Source organism: Sorex fumeus, unplaced genomic scaffold (genome assembly GCF_029834395.1).
Source record: "Sorex fumeus unplaced genomic scaffold, SorFum_2.1 ptg000128l, whole genome shotgun sequence".
NCBI classification, from domain to species: domain Eukaryota; kingdom Metazoa; phylum Chordata; class Mammalia; order Eulipotyphla; family Soricidae; genus Sorex; species Sorex fumeus.
In genome coordinates, this window is record NW_026606185.1 from 48612501 (window position 1) to 48638893 (window position 26393).

A 26393-nucleotide genomic window follows, 5' to 3' on the forward strand; every position below is an offset into this window, starting at 1 on the left:
CTGGAGGCTGAACACAGGGCCTCCCTAGTCCCCAAAGTCTCCCTTTAGTCATTCTAGAAAAAATGGAAAAGTGCCCATGGAATAAGAATAACTACATATATATTGAAGCACGTGCCCTACCTCTGAACTTGATCCCTAATCCATAATTACACTCTCATCATATGAAATCCCAGGGGAAAAATTTTTTACACAGAAACAATTTAATATTTTGCTATATAACTCCCGGATATTTTCCTAATGATATTTGACTCTATCTTCATACTTTTTTAAAATTAAAATAAGGTCTTATTTTACAAATGACTAGCATTTTGGTTTGTTTCTGTTTGGGGGCCACACCTAGTGGTGCTGGGGCTACTCCGGGCTCAGTGTCTGAGGGTCAGTCTTGGTGGTGCGGGGGCCAGGGACTGAACCCAGGTCTCCCATATGCATAGCATGAGTTTGGCCCATTGAGCTCTCTCTCTGTCCCAGTAACTTTGTATATAAAATATATATATATACTTTGGGGCTGGATCGATAGCACAGTGGGTAGGGCATTTGCCTTGCACGCAGGCAATCCAGGTATGATTCCCAGCATCCCATATGTTCTTCCAAGCACTGCCAGGAGTAATTCTTGAGTGCAGAGCCAGGAATAACCCCTGTGTATTGCCGGGTGTAACAAAAAAATATATATATATTTAAAATTTTTATTATTTAGATAATTTTAATATTAAATTTAATCATTAGATTCTTAGTTTCTTTTCATTGATCATTTTCCTCAATTATCTAAAGTTTTTAAGACTGGTTTAGCTGCCACTGAAAGATGTTCATCAGACTGCACTCTCCCTGTCCTGTCTAAATGCTGTATGTTTGGCATACAAAAGGCCAGGGTTTGATCCCCACTCCACATGAGCACTGCCAGGAGTGTCCCTGAGCAACACCAGGTATGGCCCCCAAACCAAAATAGATAAAATTAACTTCACTGCAGGGACTGAACAGCTGGCTCAGGAATCACGGGTGCACACCTTGCATGCACAAGATGATACCCAAGTGCCATCCCTGTCACCATCTGGCCACACAGCTCCACTGAGTGCAGTCCTGGTGACCCCCAAGCAGCACTGCATTGCTAGGTCAGACACTGAATGTCCATCCAGGTTGGCCAAGCATCACCAATGAGTGGCACCCAGGTCCCTTTGCCCATGCACACTGCTTGGACGATCCAATAAGTATGTAAAATTTGATTACAGAAAACCCCAACCACAGGATGGCCTCTCCCTTCCACTTCTACTCTCTGCGAATGCCTCACTGTCAGAGAAAGCTGCAGTCTCCACACAGGCTCTCTGGACCCCCAGCTCCTCCCAGGCTTCCCACTTCCCCTTCAGAACACTCGACCACGGGAACCCCCCCAAAAAAAAAACCCACAGGGAAACCATGCTGAGGGGGTGGGGAGAAACGTGCCCACAGGAAACACCGTCCACATGGAAGCCATGCCGACCAGACACCCTCACTGTGGGTAGTCCTTTGGCCCTGAAGTCTGCACTCTCCCTGCCCTTCTGTCTAAATGCTGTGTGAGTGACAGGAAGGTACCCAAATCTTCTCCCTCTCAGAGCTGAGACCTCCCGAGGAACACCAACGGCCCGTATAGACTGCTGGTTAAGAAAGGGCAGTGGCAGGAATCAGACGGGATGTTGATTAAACACGAAGGCCATCACTAGGATGGGGGCTGAGGCTGCCAGCTCTGTTTATTAAATTGGCAGGAAAAGACCACACCAGTCCCACCAAATATAGATAAACTAAGATAGGGGGACATATAAGACTGGCCTCTGGTTCCACAGGTGAAAGATTGTTAAATGGTGCACTGATCATGAAAATCATTTGGGGTCTGACCCCTGGCAGTGCAGGGCCTCCTAAGCATGGCCGTGTGTAGCTTGGGGAGCTCCTAGGCTGCTAGAGAGAACCCCATTAAAAATAAGAAACTTGGTGGGGAGTCCACACCAACTTATCTTCAAGGCTTACTTCAGACTTTGTGCTCAGGGATCACCTCTGGCAGTGCTCAGGAGACCCTAGGTGGTGCCCGGCACCTTCCCCGGGTGCAAAGCAAGTGCAAGTCAAGCGCCTTAAACCCTGTACTGTCTCTCCATCCAAGAAGTTATTTTGAATCATGTGGCAGATGCTATTATTATGTGTCGGGCATGGAACCAGGTATAACTGAAATAGCCAGACAGGAGCAGGAGCCTGACTGGTCTTGCCAGCTCTGGAACAACCAGTTGGGGATTCCGTGTAAGGGAGAGAGAAATAAACATTGTCCTCGACTAAGCCACTGTGGTTTGGGCCAAACTTAATCCTGTTTCTGCAAAAGAAGTGAGCTCGGACCAGATGGTATCTGGTTTCTTAACAGAGCAGCAGGCAAGATCTTCAAAGCCGAAGGGAGGGTGTGGGAGGAAAATGAAGGTCTGCATAGCATGGAAAGGTGTGCAATTATCTCCATGGACAGAAAACAGCCTTGTTGGAAATGGAGTTAAACAGCTGGGCAGTGACAAGAACGTTCAAAACTGACACCTAAGACAGATACTTAGAAAATCCGATTGGTGTTTGGAGCAGCAGGGGATGGGTGAGGTGCGAGGACTGAACCCTAACTTTATACACACAAAGCAAGTGTTATAAGCTGAGCTACAGCCCTGGCCAAGAACCCTGTTTGAAAAATCTTAAATGAAGACTGGCATGACGTTATTAAATTACCTAAATGCCGAACAGCAAGAGGATGATGATATCACCTGTTTGTGACATGAGTGTTATGAAAAACAGGCAGCAATAAATAAAATTAATATCTGATGTTTTGTTGTCATATTTACTGTAGCACTGTCCTCCTGTTGTTCATTGATTTGCTTGAGAGGACACCAGTAACGTCTCACAACAAATTGTGAGATTTGTTGCTACTGTTTTTGGCATATCGAATATGTCACGGGGAGCTTGCCAGGCTCTGCCACGCGGGCGAGATACTCTCGGTACTGTTTTGTATTAAAACTAAGGAAGACAAAATGGCACAAAAAAACACAATGACTACAACTAGACTTGAAGGAAAAATACTGGGGAAAGATCTCAGGGACTTACAACATCTTTTCATTTAGAGACCCCCTCCTGACTATCTAATTCTCCCCAACACAAGTCAGCCAGTCGTACAGAGCAAAGGGTTCTTAAAGGTGTAAAATGACACCAAAAAAGTTTGCAGACAAGGTGTGTACCTAGTTTTATTTCACTTTTCTGTTTCTTGGTTGGTTGGTTGGTTGGTTGGTTGGTTGGTTGGTTTGGGGGCCACACCTGGCAGTGCTCAGGGCTTAGTCCTGGTTCTGTGCCCCAGGATCTCTCCTAGAAGTGCTCAGGGGACCATATGCAGTGCCAGGGATTGAACCAGGGTAAACTGCATGCAAGGCAAGTGCCTTAACCCCTGTGCTATTGTTCTGGCCGAGGGTGTCTACTTAGAGGAGAGCCCCTGCCTGTGGCCACCCAGGTATGCACTCTGCCTTCCTTGGTTCTGCTCTGAGCCTGGGCTAGGGCGTACCTGGTATTGAACGGTCAGGCACAGCTCCTGAAACTGCAGCTTACAGTCTAGTGAGACATGAGCGAGACTATAACTGCGCAGTCTCACAAGCCCCCAAGACAGCACACACAGGAAGGTGAGAGAGCAATGCAGCCCAGAGTCTATCCCATCAGGCAAACTCCGTAGAGGCTCACCACAGCTTTGGAGAACACTAAATTTCCTTTGCAAACAGACCCACCAAATTCTTCCTTGAAATAACTATTTCTGGGGCTGGAAAGATTGTGCAACAGGTAAGGTGCCTGCCTTCGGTGCAGCCAGCCTGGAGTTCTATCCTCAGCACCCCATAGAGTCCCTCTGCTCCCCACCAGGAGCGATTCCTGAGCACAGCTGGCTGTGGTCCAAAAACCAAAAAAGGAAAATAAAGAAGTGTTTTTATGGGATGTTTGCATATAATAGGCAATCTGTCCATTGTGTTGAAATAACTTGTCAAGAATATCTACCGGGGCTGGAGAGATAGCACAGCGGGTAGGGCGTTTGCCTTGCACGCGGCCGATCCAGGTTTGATTCCCAGCATCCCATATAGTCCCCTGAGCACCGCCAGGAGTAACTCCTGAGTGCAGAGCCAGGAGTAACCCCTGTGCATCGCCGGGTGTGACCCAAAAAGCAAAAAAAAAAAAAAAAAGATCTACCTACTTTGTTTGACCATCAAACATTCCACTCATGGGCTGTGATGGCTCCTTCCTGTTGGGGTTCTGGCCTCCCCTCCTCTGTTCTCTTTCTCCTCTCGCCTGAACCCTGGGCTTCACCAAGAGTCCCTCTGAGCTCTCCATTCTCTTGAGTGGACATCACCTGCTTTCCTGGATTGTCTCCTACATGCTGCAGACAATCCCACACACTCGGCATGTCCTGAGCTCTGGTTTCCTCCACACCCTGTCCTATGGTAGACACTGTTCTCATCCCTACTTGCAGACAGAAAACCGCGTGCCAGTATACTGCCCAGGTCAGCTGCCAGGAAGGGGCACGGCAGGGTTCACACTAGCCAGCCCAAGCCCTTGCTGTTAACCCATGCCCAGGCTGTTCTGTGTATGCTTGCCTGGACACCCTTTCCAGGAGACTCTCCACCAGCCCCTCAAACACAGAATCCTGAGCTTCCAGGCATCAGAGAGTCCTCACTGACATGTTTATGCTGGTTGTCAAAACACGAAAATAGGGCCAAAGAGACAGTACAGAGGCTAGGGTGCTTGCCTGGCATGCAACTGACTCAGGTTTGATTCCTGGCATTACATATAATACCTGAATCCCACCAGGCATGAGCCCTGAGCACAGAGCCAGGAGTGATTTCTGAGCATCACTGGTTGTGGCTTGACAGCCAAAAAAAAAAAAAAAAGCATAAAAATACTTGCAAACATGGGAGCCTTAGACTTGTTCCCTCTCAGCACTCTCCCCTAAACCTCCCTGTATCTGACAGCCGTGATGGGGTGCTGGGGAGAAGAGGCTGGGATCTGGGTATGCGGGGAGCATTAGGATGCTGCTGGCCTTGGCTCAGCCTGTGCTACCCCTGCAGTTTCATAGGTTAATATTGCTTCTGCCTCCTCCTCTCTCTTCAAACTAGTTCCTCCTCTGACTTCCTTATTTCTGTGCCCACACCTCATTTTCCAGTTCACCTTATATAGAGCTGCTGCCAACCCACCTTCCCTCTTCCCTCTAGCTCACCTCTGATACCTTATCTGGTCCCACGGGCTTTGTGCTAGGGGACCAGAGACAATGCCGGATACTCCCACATCACAGTCCATGCTCAGCCCTTTGAACCATCTCCACGGCCCCTGGGGGACCACACCCCAAGGAGCTCAGGGTCATGCCCTGCAGTGCTCAGGGACCTTCCAGGCTACACCAGGTGGTACCTGGGCACCTGCCACACCGGGGATCAAACTCACAGTCTCACAATGCTCAACGCATGCTCCATCACTTCAGCTGACCTCGACTTAAGCTGATCCCTGTGCCTCTGACCTCTCCACCTCTGTCACTGTTCCTTCTTCCTCGTCATCTCCTGACTTCTGCCATTCTCACCCCACTTCCTTCCCCTCCTCAGCCTTGTCTGCCACCTGCCATTCAAGGCCAAAGCTGGAGCCGAAGTGATATTACAGCAGGCAGGGCGTTTGCTTTTGCACACAGTAGAGCCGGGTTTGGTCTCCGAGCACGACCAGGAGTGATTCCTGAGTTCAGAGCCAGGAGTAACCCCGGAATATCACTGGGTGAGACCCAAAGAGAAATTATATATATATATATATATATATATATATATATATATATAAAATCCCAACCTCTCATTCTGAAAATGAGAAAACATCTTGGGCTTCATCCCCGGAAACCTCAAGGCAGCCCCTGAGCTTCCCAGCAATTTCCATGCTGTTCCTCTCCCTCTCCAATCCTAGCCCACTGTGCTATCTGCCAGATCCCTATACACTAGGCAGGTGCCGAGGGGGCTCAGCTGACGGGGACATCCAAGTCCCTACACCCAACCCCACAGCTCATGCCTGGTGGGATTCAGGGATTATATGTAATGCCAGGAGTCGGTGTCTAGAGTCTGGGTGAGTGACTGATGCATCATGTGAACACTGCAGTCCTGTCTACACTGGCAGTGTTAGGGAGTCCTGCAGAGAGCCAGGCCAGGACCAGCCTCTGAATCTCACTGAACCTCCCTCCCACATAGACCAGCCACGCGACAGCTGTCCAACCTCTCTACCCCTCACTTTCCTCATCTGTAAGATGGGAGCACAAGTTCCCCCTGGGGGTTGTGGTGAGACCTCCAATAATAAGGTCTGTGGGATGTACTTGCCACAACAGGGGAGAGCTCGTCACCAGCCTTGTTTTTAGTATCTGACACCAAACATCACAGGAAATTTAGATACAAGACACTATCACAAAGGACCTTGAGGAGTTCCAAGACCTTCTGGAGAAACCCAGAAAGTTCTTTCCCCCACACGTTTCCCCATTTCTAACTCCAGTCCAGCCCTCGTTCTGCAGCACCCACTCCATCCCAGTCATTGCAGCCAGCAGCATGTATGTGGGTGACACACAGGGGTGTGTCACCCACACACATGCTGGCCAGAGGTGCCTCTGAGGGTGGAAGCCACGGGTTTCATGGGTCATAAGCCTGATGGGCCTGTTGGGATCCTGTGTTCCCCAAAAGGAAACACCGACTGTGCCAAGGATAGTACCAGTGTTCCAGGTTCTCGTGTATAGGCATCCAAATTCAATCCACATGGTCAGAGATATTGTGCAGGAGTAAGGCGCTTGCCTTGCATATGGTCAACCCAGGTTCTCGATCCCAGAACCACATACAGTCCTTGGAGCACCGCCAAGAGTTATACCTGAGCACAGAATCAGGAGAAAGCCCAGTATGACCCAGAAACAAATAAACACACATAAAACAAATTGAAACCACAAACGGAAGGGCGAGGAATGGGGCTCTCTGCTGGAGCACAGCTATGCCTATGAGGCCCTGGGTTTGATCCCTCAGACAGGACTGGTGAGGAGGGAACCCCAAGTACTAGGAAAGAGCAGAAGGTAAGCTCTGATGAGCAGGTGACATCCGGCCAACTAGGTACAATCAAGAAAGTCTTCCCTGAAGAGGGGGCATTGAGGCCAAGATCCAAAAAGTGGGTATCCTACTTAAATGGGCATCACGCTAGGGTCAAAGCATCTCAGTCCTGCTTTCACCCACTGCTGTGCTAGGACCTTGAGTTCTGTGCTCCATCAGAAATATTAGCAGGCCTTTTGGCAGAGCTGAAGGGTGCAGTACCCCCTGAAGACTCTCAAGAATTCCAGAGGTTGGAGAGAGTACAGTGTGGAAACCACTTGCCTTGCCCACAGCCAACCTGAGTTCCATCCCTGGCGTCCCAGATGACCCCTTGAGCCCTTCCAGGTGTGACCTCTCCACCCACCCAGCCTCTCCCCCCGCAAAAAAAAATTCTTCCAAGGACAGGGTCTACCTTATGTCCTTAGACTGGTGCCGTCCCCACCATGGGGCAGACCTTTGAGGCAGCTTGACCAGCGTAAGCAGCTCAGAGGCCTGGGATCAGAGTACACAGGACGGCCGGCCACTGTGGGGCCTTGCGGGGTGCCTGGAGAGGAGGCTGAAGGGAGCCAGACTGGGCAAAGAAAGGGGGACCACTGTCAGAGTCGCCAGTGGGGCTGGTAACTACCAGAGTGGATGCCAGGGTTCGCACATGCAGGGGTCCCCCTCCGGTCACGAGCCAGGCCTGGGGAAGGGGCTTTTGGGGACAGGGCTACCAGACAGCACAAGGCAAGCGAATTCCTTCAGGGTCCGCAGGGGCTAACAGGGCAGGGCTTGATCTAGAAAGTTGAACCGTAGGGTGCCTAAGACTGTCCGTGGGGCGCAGTTCTGGCCAGGGTGTCCGTCACCCTCCCCCCCCCCCCCCCCAGCCACACGGGTTGTTTTTCTCTCTGGGGTTGTGCGTTGCGGGCTGGAGATGCCGCGGACCCTAAGGAGTGGGCGCGAGTGGGCGCTGCAAGGACCACTGTGGACAGTGAGAGGGGCACCCGGAGCCGGCCCCGGGGACTGGAGCGCGGAGCCGCGGCCCAGCGCCAATGTTGTCCAGGCGTCGGCTCAGGTCCTGCCCCTGTGTCCCTGGTGCCGTGCCGTCCCGGCGCGGCTGCCGCGCCCAGAGCCGGCCGCCTCCCGCGTCCACTTACCCAGAAGTTTCCCTTAAAGAGCGAGCGGGTCATGGCTGCACACGTTGGGGAGCGCGGGGCAGAGTCAGAGGCCGAAGCGTCACTGCCGCCGTCCCGCAGCGCAACTGAGTCGCCTGGTGCGCCGGGAGACCCGCCCCGGACTGACCACGCCCCCGACGGGCCACAGGTCACGGACTCTCACGCTCGCAGAGCCTCAAACTACAGCCGCGCACACAACACGCACAAGCACACACACACACGCCCGCGCGGGCACACGCGCACAAGCACACGCGCACGCACGCACACACAAATACACACACAAGCACACACACGCGCACACACGCACAGGCACACATAAGCACACGCGCGCACACACACAAACGCACACACACACAAACTCACGCACAAGCACACGCACGCACACACAAACACGCACACGCGCGCGCGCACACACACAAGCATACGCACGCACACAAACACGTACACACGCGCAGTCACGCGCCCTCAGGAGCCTTGGAGATTTGGGAGAAACTGGTCTGGTCGTCTTCCCTATTTGAGTTCAGCTCCTGCCTTTCCGCGCCACCCCGCCCGGTCCCAGTTCCGCGTGCAGAATCCGGGTTCGACCCAGGGCCGGAGGCTGAGGCTGCGCTTGAGCGCCGGGTGGCGATGCGGACCGGCGCAGTTGCGAACTCCCACACCAGCCTGTCACCTGGCCAGAGGGAGGTGGGGCGGGTTGGGGGATCGCTCCTACTGCACTTCAGCCCCTTGGGACGCGTTTTGGTCGAAATGTCCCAGAAAAAGTCTTTGATAAAATGTCCCCTCCACCCTGGTCCCTAGGTCTTCCAGGGAACCTGGAAGTTCAGATCCTCAACCTCCTTCCTCCTCTCAAAGCTAAAGCATCCCAGTCTGATCCCACACCCCAACCTCCATCCACTCGCTGTGCCCCCTCGTATTCTCGTTCATAAACAGAACCCCAGCCCTCATCCTGCTTTGAAATTCTACTGCTTTGAAGTGATCCAGTGCTCTATCACCAAATAATGCCTGGGTGGCTCCCCTGGCCCCACCCAGCTGCGGTCATCATGGTCATCATGGTGTTTTCTTTCTCTGTTTGTTTGACTTTTGTTGTGTGGCCTTGGGGGATGAACCCAGGGGGCCATGTGCAAAGCACTGACCGGGAAGGCTCCAGCTACTCCCCAAGTGATGAATGGGCACTTGCTGGGAGTGAGGGGAAGGCCAGCTAAAAGGCTGCACCTGGCACGCTGGCCCATGGATTCACACCTCCCTGAGCTTCATCCGTGATCGTGATCGGGACTCCAGCCCCACGGTCTATCCTAAGCCAGGTGCACTTGCATCTCTCAGGAAAGCAGAAAGGACAGAAGGAAAGAAGGGAAACCCAGGGGGCCCCTCAGGGGACAGCAGAGCCAGCAGAGGGGTTGGGGAGCACCCCTGGACAGGTTCCCAGGAGGATGAGGCTGCCAAGGGGGAAGTGAGGGAACTGAGAGGGCAGCATCATTTGCCCTGGGAGTTATAAGTATTTTAAAACAGATATCTTAGATGAAAATGTCAAATTTAAATTTGATTTTAATGTGTATTCATATGTGTTGGGGGAGCACCCCCGCCCCTCCCCCCCTCCGCCCTCGAGGCCCCTTCATACCTACTTTTAAAACCTAGACAGTCTCACTAGTTCTCCTGGTACCTGGTACTGGATCTATCCCTGAAAGTTAACTCTCTCCCACCACCTAGTGGCACTACTGCAAATTGCAAGTAATATTGCAAGAAAATAATGCTAATTCCTCAAACTTTTAGTTCATCACCTGAACAGATGTTGTGAACAAAAAAAGATTTTTGAAAAATGTGTGCCATATGTGTATATAAAAATGATGGATATTTTATTTTTTAAAATTTAAATATCACTGCTATACCAATTATAAAAATGAAATTAAATGAAGAATAGCATGCATTTAAATGGTTCCCTCCAAGGCCATTGGGTTGAGGAACAGGGTAAGGAGGGTAGGGCTAGAGAGATAGTACAGGGGATAAGGTGCATGCCTTGTGGCCAACCCCCATCTATCCTGGGCTGAGTGTGCCCCCCCCCCCAAAAAAAAGGGACAGGCGATGCTCAGGAGTTACTCCTGGTTCATGCACTCAGGAATTACTCCTGGGGGTGCTTGGGGGACCATATGGGATGCTGGGAATCAAACCTAGGTCAGCTGTGTGCAAGGTAAACGCCCTACCCGCTGTGCTATTGCTCCAGCCCCCCTTTATGTCTTCTTAATATCTCAGGCTGTACATCTGAGTTTAGGGCAATACTCCAAAAACAGAAAAACCGTTCAACACCAGAAATATTTTTCTTGTTTTGGTTTGGTCTGGAGCTACACCTGGTAGTACTGGGGGTCCACTCCTGGCTTGTTGCTCAGGAGTCATCCCTACTGGTGCTCAGGGGACCATGAGGTGCCAAGAATGACACCTGGCATGCAAAGCATGTACTTCAGCCCTTTGACCTATTTCTCTGGGTCTTGCATATTTCCCATCAACACTTCAATAATAATTTCCCAATAACTTCTTAGCATTTTTCCAAAGCTTTCAAAAATATTCATAAAAGTATATGGGGTTATAAAAAAAATCTCTATAAAATCTTTGTTTAAATTCCTCAGAGAGGGGCAGAGAGATAGCACAGGGGTTACGACACTTGCCTTTCATGCAGCCCGTCCTGGTTCAATCACCGGCATCACAGCATTGGGAGTAAGTTCTGAGCACAGCCTAGTTAGTGTGGCCCTGAGACCCCGAGAAGTATAATCAAACAAAACCCCTCATTGAAGACTTACAAGTAAAAAGAAAATAAGCTCCATCAGGGAAAGTGGGAGCTGATGGTGTTCCCAGTAGTCCTGCATTATCAGGCTTTTCCCACACAGTGGCCACTTCAGTCTTGTTGATGTGGCCGCAACCAGCCTCAGGATGGAAACTCCACTGAGGGAAACTCCATGTGGATCCTGCCACAAAGAGAAAGGGTCCTCCTGGGTGATGAGATTCAGCTCTGGGGAGACCTTCTGCTCACAGAACTCTATTTGCTGTGGCTTCGTGCAATATTTTGAAAAGTTCGCTTCTACTAGTTTACTTGAAAAAAAAATGGTGCATTAGGGGCAGAGGTCATAGCTCAAACGCTAGAGTGCATGCATGTTTGATACTGGCACCCCAAGGTTCCCCAACCATGGGGAAACAACTCCCTACCCCAGCACCTCACCAGGGTACGTGCCCCCCCAAATAAACAAAATTATTGACATCAGTGATGTTAACCACATGAAACCAGATAGCACAATCACGCTGAAGTTACTGGCGATAGAGTATCCAGGAGGTGAAATTCTTTGTGTCCTAGAGCATCTGCTAGACAAAGAAATGGAAGATGGAAGTACCAAGGCCAGTGTAGCCAGCTTCTGAAAACATATAAATGAGCTAGTCAGGCAGAATTGCACATACCCACAGCCCGAGTCAGTTTATAAGTTGACTACTGACTTGCTTACAGGAAGAGAGTTGGTTTTCACAGTAAAACCTAATTATGAACACAGATGATCTTGGAAGAGCTTGCCTCGTCAACGCCTTCTAAAATTATTGGCATGAAAGGTGATTTCTTAAATAATCTGGCAGTAGATGCTGTGCTTGCGAGTAAATACACAAATACGAGGACTAGAAATGCCTTGCAGGAGCCCTGGGATCGATCCCCACTTCCAATCCTCCACTCCATAAGGTCCCCTGAGCACCAGTGCGAGTCGTCCCTCAGCCCCAGCACTGAGCCAGGAGTAGAATCTCAGAATACGCCCAAGAGGACACCTGAGGTAAACTGGAACCTGCCTTCAGACTACAGAAAACAAGCTGCAGTTTGGCATGTACGTGATTATTGCGGACACTGAAAGGCTGGAGAAAAGAAATCAGTTGTCATTAAAGACAGAATCCAGGAGATCCTGGCAGCTGATACAACAGGGATTCCAACCTCTGGCAAAACTGACCATGTATATCTCGGCTACATTGTGTATATGGGCACTATGGGGGTCAGAGTTTTTAAAAAAGACTTTAGTGGGCCAGACAACCTAAGTTCAATCCCTGGTACCCAGCAGGAGTGATCCCTGAGCTCAAAGCCTGAAGTAACCCCTGAGCATTGCCGGGTATGGCTCCCCAATCAAACAAAAAAAATTAAATTAAAATAAAAAATAAAGGGCAGGGGGTATGGTGCCGCCAGCAGGTCAATGTGTACCTGTGAGGCGAGTGCATCAGCAGCCTGATGGTGCCTCCAGACTTCCAGATACCCCAAAATTGCTGCTGTGCCTTTGGCCAGACCCCAAAAACTTGGGGCAAAGTTTACCAGGAAAGCAAATGGCCAAAAGTTAGGTATGTGGGAAACACACCCACAAACCACCTCCGGCTCAGCTATATAATTGGACGCATGGCCTCTCTGGTTCCTGATTGAATTGCTTAATGGCCATGATCCCAGAGACTCAGAAACAAATCTCGAAAACCAGCGGCTTTTGGCAGAAATGCATCCAGTCCCTGCAGTAGGTTACCGGTGCTGTGCCAACCCAGGTGGGAATAGGTGTCGTGCCTTGGCTTGCTCCCCCTTGGCGGCCTGGTGGCCGTCATCCTCCAGAGGCCATTGGACAGTCAGGCTTGGGCCCGCAGTGACGAAACTTGTTGGGCTTCACGGGATGTGGGGGAGCTGGGCCTGTCCTCCCCACCCCAAAGAGACCCCAGTTATCGCCCACGAAAGGCCTCTCTGGCTTCTGATCAGGCTGCTTAACCACCTTGATCCCAGAGACTCAGAAACAAATCTCGAAACCGAGTGGCTTTTGGCAGAAATTCGCCTGGACCACGCAGTAGGTTACTGTCGCTGGCCACCCCAGGGGGAAAAGGGTGCTGTCCCTCCTGCTTCCCTCTGGTGGCTCAGTGGCCATCATCCTCCAGAGGCCATTGACAGTCAGGCTTGGGTCCGCAGTGACGAAACTTGTTGGGCCTCATGGGATGGGGGTGGAGCCGGGCCTGTCCTCCCCACCCCAAGGAGACCCCAAGTTATCGCCCATGAACGGCCTCTCTGGCTCCCGATCAAGCTGCTTTATGGCTATGATCCCAGAGACTCAGAAACAAATCTGGAAACCCAGTGGCTTTTGGCAGAAATGCATCCGGACCCCGCAGTAGGTTACTGTCTCCAGGCCACCCCAGGGGGGGAAAGGTTGTTATTCATAACCAGCAATAGAACACAAATTGTCTACTGCTGCCTTTTCAGCATATCTGAGTGTTGGGGTAAAATCTCAAATAATAATGGTGGGTCTAGTGTCGAAATATTAAATGTGATCAAAGTAGAGAGTAATGTGGAAATCATCTGCCCCACAGGTAGTGGGAGGGTGTGGGATGGGGGTATACTGGGGTTGTTGGGGGTGGAGAATGGGCACTGGTGAAGGTACGGGTGTTTTATTGTATGACCGAGACTTAGACCCGAAAGCTTTGTCACTGCTCTCACGGTGATTCAATAAACAAAATTATTAAAAATTAAAAAAAAAAGTAAGGTGGAGTTCATGCCCAATTCAATCAGCTAATCAGTGGCTGAATAAATAGCAGTATTCCTACATTAAAAAAATAAATAAATAAAGGGCACTACTAAGTTTCTGAAACAACTACTCTATTAACCTGTATCCTATATAGGTTACCTTAAACAATCATTTTACAACCCCCAAGGCTACACATATTTTTTTTTAATGTAGGAGTACTGCTATTTATTCAGCCACTGATTAGCTGATTGAATTGGGCATGAACATAGGGTCCAGAGTGATAGTGCAGTGGGTAGGGTGCTTGCCTTGCACGTGGTCAACCTGGGTTCCACCCCCAGCATATGGTCTATATTTGGGAAGAGGATCCAAGTCTAGTTTTAAGGGCTAGAAATTATGTGCTAGGCCCCAAACTTGATCCCCAGCATCCACATAGTCCTTCAAATACTGCTGAGCATTTCCAGGTGTAGCCCCAGGGCTCCCCAGCACCAAAGCCTAAGCAGAACCAAATGCCGGGGCCCAAGTATTGAAGCAGTTGGCCCACAGTCTCCCACCCCTGTAACCATTACTATAGATGGGCTGGAACCACCTATGAGGCTGCCTTTCCAGTCACCCTCATCAGCCGAGGCACACCACCCATTCCTGTAACTCATCTTCCTCAAAAAGGTATCAATTCCCAAGCTCGTATCTCAGACATTGGACAGAATTCTGGGTCTCAAAGATAAGCAATTTCATGAATATTCAGATAGATGTTTTTAAAGCTTGACTGAGTACACCGTTGCCTAATTCTATCTTTAAGTGGGTTCTAATGTACAGGTATTGTAACAGGAATGATTTTCAGTATCTATTATCTCTTCAGATGTTTATTTACTTTGGTTTTTGGCCAGACTCAGTGCTCAGGGTTACTCCTGGTGAGACTTGGGGGACTATATGGGATGCTGGGCATCAAACGTACGTCAGTTGCTACCAGGCAAGCACCCTACCTGCTGCACTACTGCTCTGGCCCCTGTGCAGACATGTTTAATCTCATTACTCTTAATCTTCATTGAATACAAAATTTGGTTTTTGAGGTAATAGTTTACACAACTGTGGAAATTATTCGGTTTTTTGTTGTTTTCAGTTGTTCTCTACTGGCTCTTCAGTCTGGCCGCCAGAAACTGAAAGTTCCAGTGCCGGGAATTTTTTCCTTTTTGCATCCCAGGGAAAATTACTGTAAGTTTTAGAGGCATAATTTCACACATCTCCCATATCACCAACATCTCTGTGTATCCTTCCACCTTCCACTGAGCCTACACAGACCCTCCCTTCCCCTCATGCCCCCAATCCACACCTCAGCAATCCAAGGAGAGGCTTGTTCTCTGGGTTTGTCTGTCCCCTTGATTTACTTCCCTGTATCCTATATAAGCTAAGGTTCACTGGTTACTTGTCCTCCTGCTTAATTTACTTAGCATAACGCCCCCCCTATTCCATGTTATAAAAGGCAAGATTTCCTTTTCTTACACTGACTTCCCAAAGGAAAAGTGTTATGTTCCATTGTGTATTGTTGGGCACTTGTGAAGTTGTAAACTCAGGTAAGCGTATTTTTTTTTTCAGGGGTGGGGGGTGGTTTTCTCAGTGCCAATCAAGCTCAGGGCCTCACATAACCTTGCACTTCATTGTGAAGCCACATTCCCAATACTTTAATAAAAGTTGGGGGGAAAAGAGGCACATCCAGCATGCCAGCATGCTATACAATCTCTCCAGTCCAAACGAAACTTTTTTTTTCAGCTGAAGTTGTCATCTGTTGACTTGAAAACTACATCCTAAAGCAATACTGTGTGGTTGGAAAAACAAGGTAAGATATTCAGTTAAAAAAAAAAATACTACATGGGCCAAAGATATTGTACAGGTATCCCCCAAGCACTGCTAAGAGTGACTCCAAAGCACAGCACCAAGAATAGTCCAACACTGCAGGGGACCAAAACACTCAAAGCCCTATCTTGCCAAGGGACAAAAGTTTACAGCTTCTGAATAGTAGGAACTAAAACCCTACACCACTGGGCTCACAAAAATTCTTTCCATATGGCACTTTTGTTCCTTTATTTTAATGAATTACTGTGACAAATTCATACAACATTCCAACTCCACCAGTGTACACTTCCCACCACCAATATCCACCTTATCCCTGCCAAACCAAACCCCCCAGTCTGCCTCTATGGCAAACACTTTCCTTCTCTTTGTTCCTTCCGTTGGACAGAGTCAAGCGAGTTTCCAAATAAAGATCTTGCCAATGGTCAAGGTTGGCTGAAAATAAGCCTTTAGTTTCAACAGTTCAGTCATAAGCTATTTGGTGTGCCCAGGAGTAGACCAAGGGTCTCATCACTCACACATACCAAGACAAATGCTCAAGTACCAAGCTACATGCCTGGCGAAGCTATATTTTCCTCTATTGCAAATTAAAATCTGTCCATGTTGTGATGATGAAAGAAACTGAAGATGGTGGGATGTACTAAGTATGAATATACAAAATTCTTACCATTCACATGGTGAAATCAGTAGATTCTACAGATTCTAAAACCAAGTGACATAGCGACTTTTTAGGGGGTTGGATAGTATGAATCAAGGTGCATTGCACACAGCTGACTGTGGTTTGACCCCTGACCTTGTGTACTGTCCTGAGCATTACCAGGAACGGCTCAAAAACCAAAGAGTAAAGAGCAACTTTTTTTTTTTGCTCTGGTCCAACGGTAACTTTTCTGAACTCTACACAAAAATACAAATCCATATAGATCATTTCTATGCTCTATCCTAGGTGACACCTTGACTAAGCTATTAAAACCTCCTTTTGGTCAAATACCAATCTAGAAACTGCTGTTAGCATGTGAACAATGATACAACTGGAGAACACTTCAAAATGTGGGGTAAACCTCATCCAAATAAAGGTTAGGAAAAAAAATGAAAAAAGGGGAAAACGAGTTCTGCATCTTCCCTGGGTTTCCAACTTCAAACCTGCCAGCCCTCACTATCTACTTCATATTGGCTCCTTTTCTTGCTCACTGGAAAAACAAAACAAATTAAAAAAGAAAAAAACAGTACCTCTTACTGCAGCTCAATCTTCTGGGCAGAGATGCCAGTCAGGCTCTCCCACATTTACTGTGACCTCTACCATCTACCATTATCCAGTTTATGAATTCTTTTCAACCAACTGACAAAGCACGTTAGAACCTAATTCAACCTTTAACTATGCTGATTGTATTAATCAAGTAACAAATTAACAGGCATGCTTATCAACCCCTCAGTATAATCTCAGCTTTTACTTTTATTTATTCTTTGCTTTTTTGGGTCACACGTGGTGATGCAGAGGTTACTCCTGGCTCATGTCCTCAGAAATTACTCCTGGCAGTGCTCAGGGGACGATATGGGATGCTGGGAATCGAAGCCTGGTCGGCCACGTGCAAGGCAAATGCCCTACCCGCTGTACTACCACCCCAGGCCCTAATCTCAGCTTTTTTGAAGAACCACTCAACTGCAAAAAAACAGTCCAACCAATACCGAACCATTTATTTTTAACCATGATTTCTGTACATCTGGAGCATGAGAGTACTCCTTTTACAAATGGAACCGATTACTAAAGGAGACAAAGACAAAAGCAAACTGGCATTTCGATATGAACTGGCATTTTTGATGTGAATCCATAGGAGTTTACGCTTCGAATCCAGCCAAGAAGTTTGTTACAATCTCTTTCAGCTTAGCATCTGACTGTTCCGAGATCTTTCCATCAGCCCTATTTGGAAATAAAAGCAGATCATCAGTTCTGACTTGAGCAAGATTTCAATGAGTGACCAAAATTAAAGAATTCAAAAGAACTTAAAAAATAACTTTTTCTTGAAAGTTCTAAAAATATAATTCATCAACTGTGTTCATACCTGATATTACCCAAGAGGGACTGGTGCTGGCTGATGACATGAGACAAGAAAGCATTCTCAAACTTTGTGATCTTGCTGGGCTCTAGTTTATCAAGATATCCCCTCACACCGGCATAGATAACTGCCACTTGTTCTTCAATAGCCATGGGTGCTAAAAGAGAGAAAAAAAAGCCAAGTGATCCTTCCCGTTTTCCCCCCTTTATACTTGACACCATATTTAATAAGCACTTTTATCATCTGTCTTTTGGGAGGTATTATTTGCCAGACTTTTTTTAACAACATAAATAGACATGAACTGCACCCAAAAAAGTAGTTTAGCACAGCAAATATTAAGGTTTTACTATCACATATTAGTATTATGGCTAGTCCCAGCCTGACACACCACAAGAAGTAATCAAACAAAAAGAACTCACAGTACTGTCCTTGCTTCAGCAACTCAGTCAGACGCACACCACGACTTAAGAGCTGCTGAGTGGCGGCATCAAGGTCAGAGCCGAACTGGGCAAAAGCAGCAACCTCACGATACTGGGCCAACTCCAACTTCATGGTACCTGCCACCTGAATTACAAAGACAGTTGGTTGACACACAAGCAGGAAATACTGACCCAGAGACCTATCCAGTTTGATTTTGAACTTGTCATGTCCCTTCTCTCTCTTATAAAAGAGCCAAAAATTACCTGCTTCATGGCCCTGGTTTGGGCAGCAGATCCGACACGGGACACTGACAGACCGACGTTAATGGCAGGGCGGATACCTTTGTAGAACAATTCTGTTTCCAAGAAGATCTAAAATATAAGGAGAATAACAGTTTACAAAAAAAAATTTTTTTTAATTAAGTTACCACACCATTATTTCTAAGCGGATGCTAAGTGTTTTGCCCTAACTAACTGTCTTATCGTAAAGAGCCCTGGTAGTGTTTCACTTCCCACATCAACTTACAAATTACATAGATGAAATGATATGACCTCTAGGATCTTCACCTCTCCACACCTCCCCACCAACCAATTTATCTAGAAAAGGGGGTCTGGAAATAGAGCTTAGTGATCAGCATGTACATGATCAGCATGTTTGAGGCAACCCAGCTTCAACCTCTAGCACTGAAGGGTTCAAAAAATTAATCTAGGAAAGAGATCAGTATTGGGTATTAATCAAAATTGAAGCACACTATGCCATGAAATGATAAATTGGTAGATTATCTAGCATTTGATATATACTACTCTTAGATATGAAATTTTATTAAAAGGTAAAGTCCAGTAAAACTCACAAATTCATAACTTCTGGTCTCAAGCAATACCCTGAAACCACCCAAAGTTTTACATACAGTTCATTATGAAAGTACCTGTCCGTCAGTGATGGAAATGACATTTGTTGGAATGTAAGCAGACACATCACCAGCTTGTGTTTCGATGACGGGCAGAGCAGTCAAGGAGCCACCACCAAAGGAGTCGTTCATCTTGGCTGCTCTCTCCAGCAGACGGGAGTGCAGGTAGAACACATCACCGGGATAGGCCTCACGACCGGGGGGTCGGCGAAGCAGCAGGGACATCTGACGGTAGGCCACAGCCTACAAAGCAGAAAGGAGGATGAAGCACACCAGTTAGAAGTCACTTTTCTCAACTTTGTCATCTTGTGGTTCAAGCATATTTGAAAAACTCATTTCCCCTGACCTGTTTGGATAAGTCATCATAGATGATCAAAGCATGTTTGCCATTGTCCCTGAAGTATTCTCCCATGGAGCAGCCTGAATAAGGAGCCAGATACTGAAGGGGGGCAGCATCAGAAGCAGTGGCTGAAACCACAATGGTGTACTTCATGGCATCTGTGAGGAAAAGAAATTTTAAATTTTACTTTACTGCTTTGAAGCTACATGACTTTTAAGATTTAACAATTATAGGGCCAGGAAGAAGCACATGGGTTCTAAGCAGGAGGCCTGGGTTACATCTCAGGCACTGCATGGTCCTCTGAGCACCACCAAGAGCAACCCTGAAGCAGACCCCATACCAACAGGTAAAGCCTCAAAAGACACGAAAAAAATATTAGTCACAAAGCTTCTAATTCAAAGAAACTGATAACATCTTAGAATTTATAGCTCAAGTTGTTTTTGTTTCACTTTACTATCAAATTTAGTTTAGTAGGGACCGAGACACATGTCAGTAAATAGAAGCTTTCTCAGATGCGCAGCAGTGGGACTCTCCCATACCTGCATCAGTCAGTCTCTTCACCAGCTGGGCCACAGTGGATCTCTTCTGGCCAATAGCAACGTAGATACAGTACAGCTTCTTCTTTTCATCAGTGCCATCATTGAAACGTTTCTGGTTAATGATTGTGTCGATAGCAATTGATGTTTTGCTTTAAAGAGAAGTAAAATATAAATCTTAAATACCTCATAGCACTTCCCAACTAAAATTTTTACTAATGCTCTTTCAACATTCCTTCCCCCACCCTCATTATATCCAAAGCAACTCTAATCAGTAAACTTCCCAAAGGCCAATTTTAGTTTAGAGCCTTACCCAGTCTGTCGGTCACCAATGATCAGCTCACGTTGACCACGACCAATAGGCACCAAGCTATCCACAGCCTTAATGCCAGTCTGCATTGGTTCCCGCACAGAGATTCGAGGAATGATACCAGGGGCTTTCAGGCCGACTCGCCTGCGGGTCTTGGAACCAACTGGACCCTATTTATAAAGAAACTGCCAATAATCAGCTCTGGTGCTTGTTAGAACTTACAAGCAAATCCAACAAATGTTAAACCTACCTTGCCATCAATGGCATTTCCGAGGGCATCTACCACACGACCCAAGAGCTCCTCACCAACAGGCACATCCACAATGGCGCCAGTCCTCTTCACAATATCTCCCTCCTTAATCAGCTTATCATTTCCAAACACGACAACACCAACGTTGTCAGGTTCCAAGTTCAGAGACATGCCCTACATGAGACAGAAGTGAACACTAATGAAGCCTTACTTCTCATACAGCAAACATTACTTAATATGAAAATAAGGAGAAAGAAGTATTGCACCATAATTTCACAACAACAAAATCTTCCCATGGATAAGACTTATTTTGGGGGAATCCTTTTCTCTGGTGACCCTTCCCACAATCCCAGTTTTCCTACCTTCTTTTTCCCTTTCCATTCTCTTAAATTTTAAGGATATTGCCCCCACCATCACCAAAGACTAAAAAAACATCAGGGCTAGTAGGAAACTTTTAAACTTTTTAATTTTCATCTGAGAAGTTCCAAGAACAATTTAACAGCAGTAGGTCATCTCATCACAACCATACTTCAAATAAGATTTTAAATCCCTATTTCAAAACTAAAGCGAAAAAGGTTTTCCCAGGGGCTGGAGCGATAGCACAGCAGGTAGGGCATTTGCCTTGCACGCAGCCAACCCAGATTCGATTCCCAGCATCCTATATGGTCCCCTGAGCACTGCCAGAGGTAATTTCTGGGTATAGAGCCAGGAATAACCCCATGTGCATCACCGGATGTGACCCAAAAAGCAGAAAACAAAAAAAGTTTTCCAGGGGCTTCATCTGGTCACTATGAAAGGTCTAGAGAAGTACTTAAACCATGAAATAGTAATCATTCCATCTAAATCTCTTATGTTCATATATTATTGCAAGCAGTCACTATCACACCTCACTACTAAAACTGAAAATTAAGCTTAATTTTCTTGAGTTATACTAGTCACAATTTACATGTTCAGTAAAGATCAAGTATACTAGAAACTATCAAACCACAGGCCTAAAATGTTCCAGTAGTTGCAAAAAGTTCATTTGGATAGCCCTGGACTAAGCAACTGGATCTACGTGGGAACTTAATGAGTTCATTTGCTTCTTTTCTTTTTGCAATGCTGTATAAACCAACCCCACTCCAGGGATATAGTCATAGGCAAGCAATGTGCTTTACATGGATGAGACCTGGTTTTGACCCCAGCCACCAGAAACAAAGTAGCCAAGATCAGAGTGTTCAAAGGGCTGGCACACAAATTTAGCATGTGATAGATTGGGTTTGACCCTGATACCTCCTTTGCCTGAGGGCCAACAGAACCAGAAACCTCCTCAACCCCTCAAGCTCCAGCAAGCATAAACCCTGAGCACCACTGGATGTGGCTCCAAAACAACCAAAAATCTTTTGGGCTCTTCTGCATCCAGTGGCTCTTTGCCCACACTGGATACAGGGAAAAGGATTGTGGATAACCCTCCAACCCTTGCACCACCCCGATTTGCTCTGCTTTCCTCCTGTAAGTCTTGACTCCTGTACCATTCCTCACTGAACTGGCCAATGAGGCTCAACCAAACAGAACTGGACTTGATACATCAGATCACTTGTGAGAACTATGCCACTAACCCATCAACAGTACTTGCTAAATACTACTAAAACAAAGTTACCTTTCAGCTGTAGAGAAATAATATGCCATCTTAAAACACCAAAATATCACTTTCGAATTTACCTTCAAGCCTGAAGAAAACTCTACCATTTCTTCTGCTTGAACATTCCTCAGCCCATGTACTCGGGCAATACCATCACCAATACTTAAGACGCGCCCAGTCTCCTCAAGGTCAACGGAAGTATCAGCTCCAAGAATCCGCTCTTCAAGGATGGATGACATCTCGGCGGTGCCTATTGAGAAGAGTGCTCTAATGAAAGAATAGTTGGGTCCCAATATTGTTTTAAAAACCATTCTTAAGGTCGGGGGGGGTGTGATTTTGTGAGAGAGCATATACCATCTATGTATAAGGCCTGGGATTTGAACCCCAGCACTTGCCTCACAAACACTTGAGTCCTACTACCCCAACGATACAAAAATATCTAGTTTGTAATCATAATAATCTGTCACAAAAATACCATTTAGTGCTGGAGAGATAGTATAGCAAGTAGGGAACTTGCTCTTGCACAAGACCCCCAAGACCACACATGGTCCCCCCAGCACCACCAGGAATGATCCAAACCAAAAAGAATTAAAAATTAAAATAATAAAGTGCTGGAGAGTTAACACAAAGGCTAACATGCATTGCATGCTGGAGCCCAGGTTCAATCCCTGCTGGCACCACAGCACTTCCAGGAGTGAATCCCAAGGACAAAGGCTTATGTAGCCTCAAATAAGAAAAAAGGACTCAATTCTACTGGTTTATGGCCATTTAGACTTGCACACACACGCTAGTGCAACAGAACAAGAGCTAGAGAATACAGACGCCGGAACTTAGCATTTGATCCCTGTGTGGTCCCAAGCTCCACCAAGATGACCACTAAGGGGGAAGCAGAAGCCCTCATTGGGCGTGCTCACAAAATACCCCAGGGAATTGACTCAAAAGGTTTGCAACCTTGTACCACAAGGGTCCCCAATCACTGGGAGGGTACAAGTCTCTCACTTTCAAAAAGCAAAAATATGTATGTAGTAAAAATACTTACTTGTTATGGTTTTATTTTTAAAAGTCTTAATGCATGTCTCAAGAGAAAATCCCCAATGCTATAGCCTCTTCCTATGCTCATCTGCTCACTTCTCATCAAGTTTGCAACAAGCAAACTCAAGACTGCCAGGTACAAACCAGACACTTTAGTCCAATTTCTCAAATTGCTTTTGAAAAACCTAGAGGTAAAATTACTTTCATCCAAACTAAGAAACTGCACTAACATCAAAGTTCATTTCACCAGAACAAGTGAACGCAAACAAGTGAACCCAAAGACAGGAGTACGACGGTACATTACAGATTAACAACCTGAGATTCTGCAGAACTCAAAATTGAGAAAAGTAAGTAATCAATGGAAAACTTTAAAACTCCCAACAGTTCTGTGATGTAACATGTCTTCTCTTAAGGACAAGGTGCTAAATAGTACAAGAACAGTCTTGGAAATGACTTACCAGTCTTCTGAAGACGAGACTGAGAGGCATGGAGGTTCCTTGCAGCAACAAAGGAGGATCCCAAAGCATTTTTGGAGACCTATTAAGGAAATTTAAAATTGATTTTTTTTCAAACAAGCCTTTAGGTACCTGGGCATCTTAGAACAAATACAAGCCTCCTTTATTCAAATTACCAGTAAAATCATGACAGGAGTCAGAGAAAAAAATACCCCTTGACCTCACGCAAGCCTACGCTACCTATATCCCTGAATGCAAGCTTGCATGAGCCACAAGCTCCAAATGCAAAAGAAAACCAAAATCTCAGGAAAATGATTGTGCCTCAAATGCAAGACTACCAATCACATGGAAAAAAATATTTTTGATACATATCTGTGTGTATGTGTGTATATATATATATATATATATATAGAGAGAGAGAGAGAGAGAGAGAGATGTGAAGAGCATTTTGGTTCCTGGGGTGGGGGGAAACGCTATAAAGCACTTTTAAACGCAGTTAAAAAGCAACCATTAATAAAGCGCCTGTACTGTTACACGGTCATTAGAGGCAGTATTTAAACTGAGCCACAGAAAAGCCTCAGTTAAGAGATACACCACTGAGCTCCTAAACGGGCAAATCCTCCACAGTTGGACTTTACTTAAAAAAAAAAAAAAAAAAGCAATCAAGGGACCAGAGTGAGTGTGCCGCGGATAGGACCCCCAGCAAATGCTTAGAGGGTTCGATCCCGGGCATCCCATATGGACCTCTGTGCATGGTCCAGAGACACTCCCGTGTGCAAAAGCCAGGGAGGTATCCCTAAGACTACTGCGAACAGAAACGGCCAGCGCAACTGCAAGCGCCCACAGAACTATCGCCTGGGCAGCAATCACAGCCTCACTGACATTCCTCCAGCTGCCTGCGTATCGGCCGAAGACTTCAAAAAAGGAAAAATAATAATAATAACGATAACGATGATGAAGCCCTGCATCGGATCTTTCTGCAAGACAAAGCACGGGGCGCGACCTGCAAACCGCCTGGAGCCGGGACGGCCCAGCTCGCAGCGGCAAGCGGATCCTCCCGTGCCGAACCCGGGAGGGGAGGGCCGGGAGGGCCGGGTGGGCCGGGGCCAGCGCCAGGCCCCGAGGACCATGACCTTCACGGGCGCTCGCCGCCGCTGTCCCCAAGGGCGAACCTCCAGGCGGGTCCGAGGTGACCGGAGAGCAACGGAAAGCCTCTTGCTGCAGGCGATCGGGGCCCCCGCAAGGCCTCGGGGGATTCTGCAGGTGGCGTGGCCCCCTGGTCGGGTTTCCCCGCGCGCCCCCGACCTCGGGGCCGACCGAGGTGACCTTCAAGCCACTGTCAGCCGCCCCCGCCGCGCGCGACGCCAGACGGGCAGGACAAGCCACGCCGGGCAGCGGCGGGCTCCGACCTCGTCTCCTCTGCCAGGCCTCGGGGCTGCCCGCGCCCACCCCGACCTGCAGCCCGGGGCGGCCCGCCGATCGCTCTCTCGAACGGCGACACCGAGGTCACCGAGGTCACCGCGTCCCTAGCACTCCTCCCCTCCCCGCACTCAGGGGCCGAGGCACCCCCACGCGCTGCAGTAACCCCCGCAGCCGGGCCCGCCGAGCAGCCAACGCTGCAAAGATGGCGACGCTGCCACAGCCCCTCATTCTCCTCAGAGACAGCGCACCCCCCCTCCTTGGCACCCGCGCGCCCGCCGCCCCGTCCGCTCCCCGCTCTCACCAGCCCGGCCCGCCGAGGGAGGGAGCGGGCCACGGCCGCGGCGACGCGCACGGACAGCATCTTCGCAGCTTCTCTCAGAGGGATCCTCCGCAGCCGCAGCCTCTGCACCGACTGGGACAAAATGGCCGAGCGGCGAGGAAGGTCAAGGCGCCCAGCCCGCCCGACCCGGAAGTACCGCCCCCCCGCGCTCACCTCCGGATGTGAATCCCGCGGAGCCTGGATCGAAGTCGGACTACTTTTTTTTTTTTAAATCGTTTCAGATTTGGGGTTTGGTTTTTGTGTTTATTAGATTGCCACCCCCAAAACGAGTGGTTAGGGCTTGGCCAGTTTTGACCCAGGCTTTCAGCAGACGTTTATTTGGGCCTTTTGAGTCGACCTTGTGGTTGCCCCGGAGACCACGTGGGGCGCGGACTTTGAGATGCCGCAGTTCCCAGGTTTCCTCTCGGCTGTCAGAGGACGGACGTTGGCGGACGCCGGTTCGGGGACGCGGCTGGATTGGGTGGAGTAGGGTCACGGTGTCCGAGGCTCTAGTAGTTAAATCTGGAACCACGAAAGGTTACACGCCACCCCCGATCCAGGGCACTGCTTCGCAGGCTTTTCCGATTATGCGGATTAACACGCAGGTCACCAACCCAGTCTTCCACACTCCCGTAAATCTGGAACAATCTGAATTGGTGACAGGTTGTTATACCGTGCTAGGCGATCTATATGTTAGAGACCTGCCGTTTGGCTCTTCCTGAATATATGTATCAGAGCAAATTGCTTAAAAATTGTATTAAAATAAGAAGCCTAAATAGAATTTTTGCAAATCCCACTGAGAAAAATGGCCCAGAGTTAAGTCTCACTCCAGACGACCAGGTTAAGGCTTCTGTTTTTTCTCCTCTGTGTAGGTTTTTTTCTCTTCCATGACAATAGAAATTCTACTTTTTCATTTGCACTATAACACACACACACACACACACACACACACACACACATACGAGCCACCTGAAATTGGTTTACTAAGCAGAGCTGTATATGAAACAATAAGCAAGCTGTACTGTATGACAATGACTACTTAATAAGATTTTTTTATAAAGAAGAGTTAATCTTTATTATTTGGGGGATGAGGCCACAATGCTTGGGGTTTACTCCCAACAATGTGCTTAGGGTTCCTGGGGTCC

General features: G+C 47.8%; 2 protein-coding genes across 2 annotated transcripts in view; both read right to left on the bottom strand.

Annotated features, from left to right (window-relative positions):
* The window catches only part of PSTPIP2 (proline-serine-threonine phosphatase interacting protein 2), a 63386-nt gene extending 55068 nt beyond the window's left edge, over positions 1 to 8318 (bottom strand). Inside the window, exon 1 of the mRNA XM_056138126.1 lies at positions 8231 to 8318. Coding sequence (XP_055994101.1) covers positions 8231 to 8263 — 33 coding nt within the window. The 5' untranslated portion in view covers positions 8264 to 8318. The remainder of the gene's footprint in view (positions 1 to 8230) is intronic.
* Positions 8319 to 17251: 8933 nt separating this feature from the next.
* ATP5F1A (ATP synthase F1 subunit alpha) lies at positions 17252 to 25385 on the bottom strand. The gene is made up of 12 exons (XM_056137945.1): positions 25231 to 25385; positions 23511 to 23589; positions 22101 to 22270; positions 20400 to 20573; positions 20153 to 20319; positions 19843 to 19991; positions 19310 to 19461; positions 18982 to 19206; positions 18320 to 18427; positions 18056 to 18200; positions 17643 to 17793; positions 17252 to 17500 (listed from the first exon to the last, which is right to left on the bottom strand). The coding sequence occupies exons 1-12, from the start codon at positions 25288 to 25290 to the stop codon at positions 17419 to 17421; spliced, it is 1662 nt and encodes a 553-aa protein (XP_055993920.1). The 5' UTR covers positions 25291 to 25385; the 3' UTR covers positions 17252 to 17418.
* Between the last annotated feature and the right edge of the window lie 1008 nt (positions 25386 to 26393).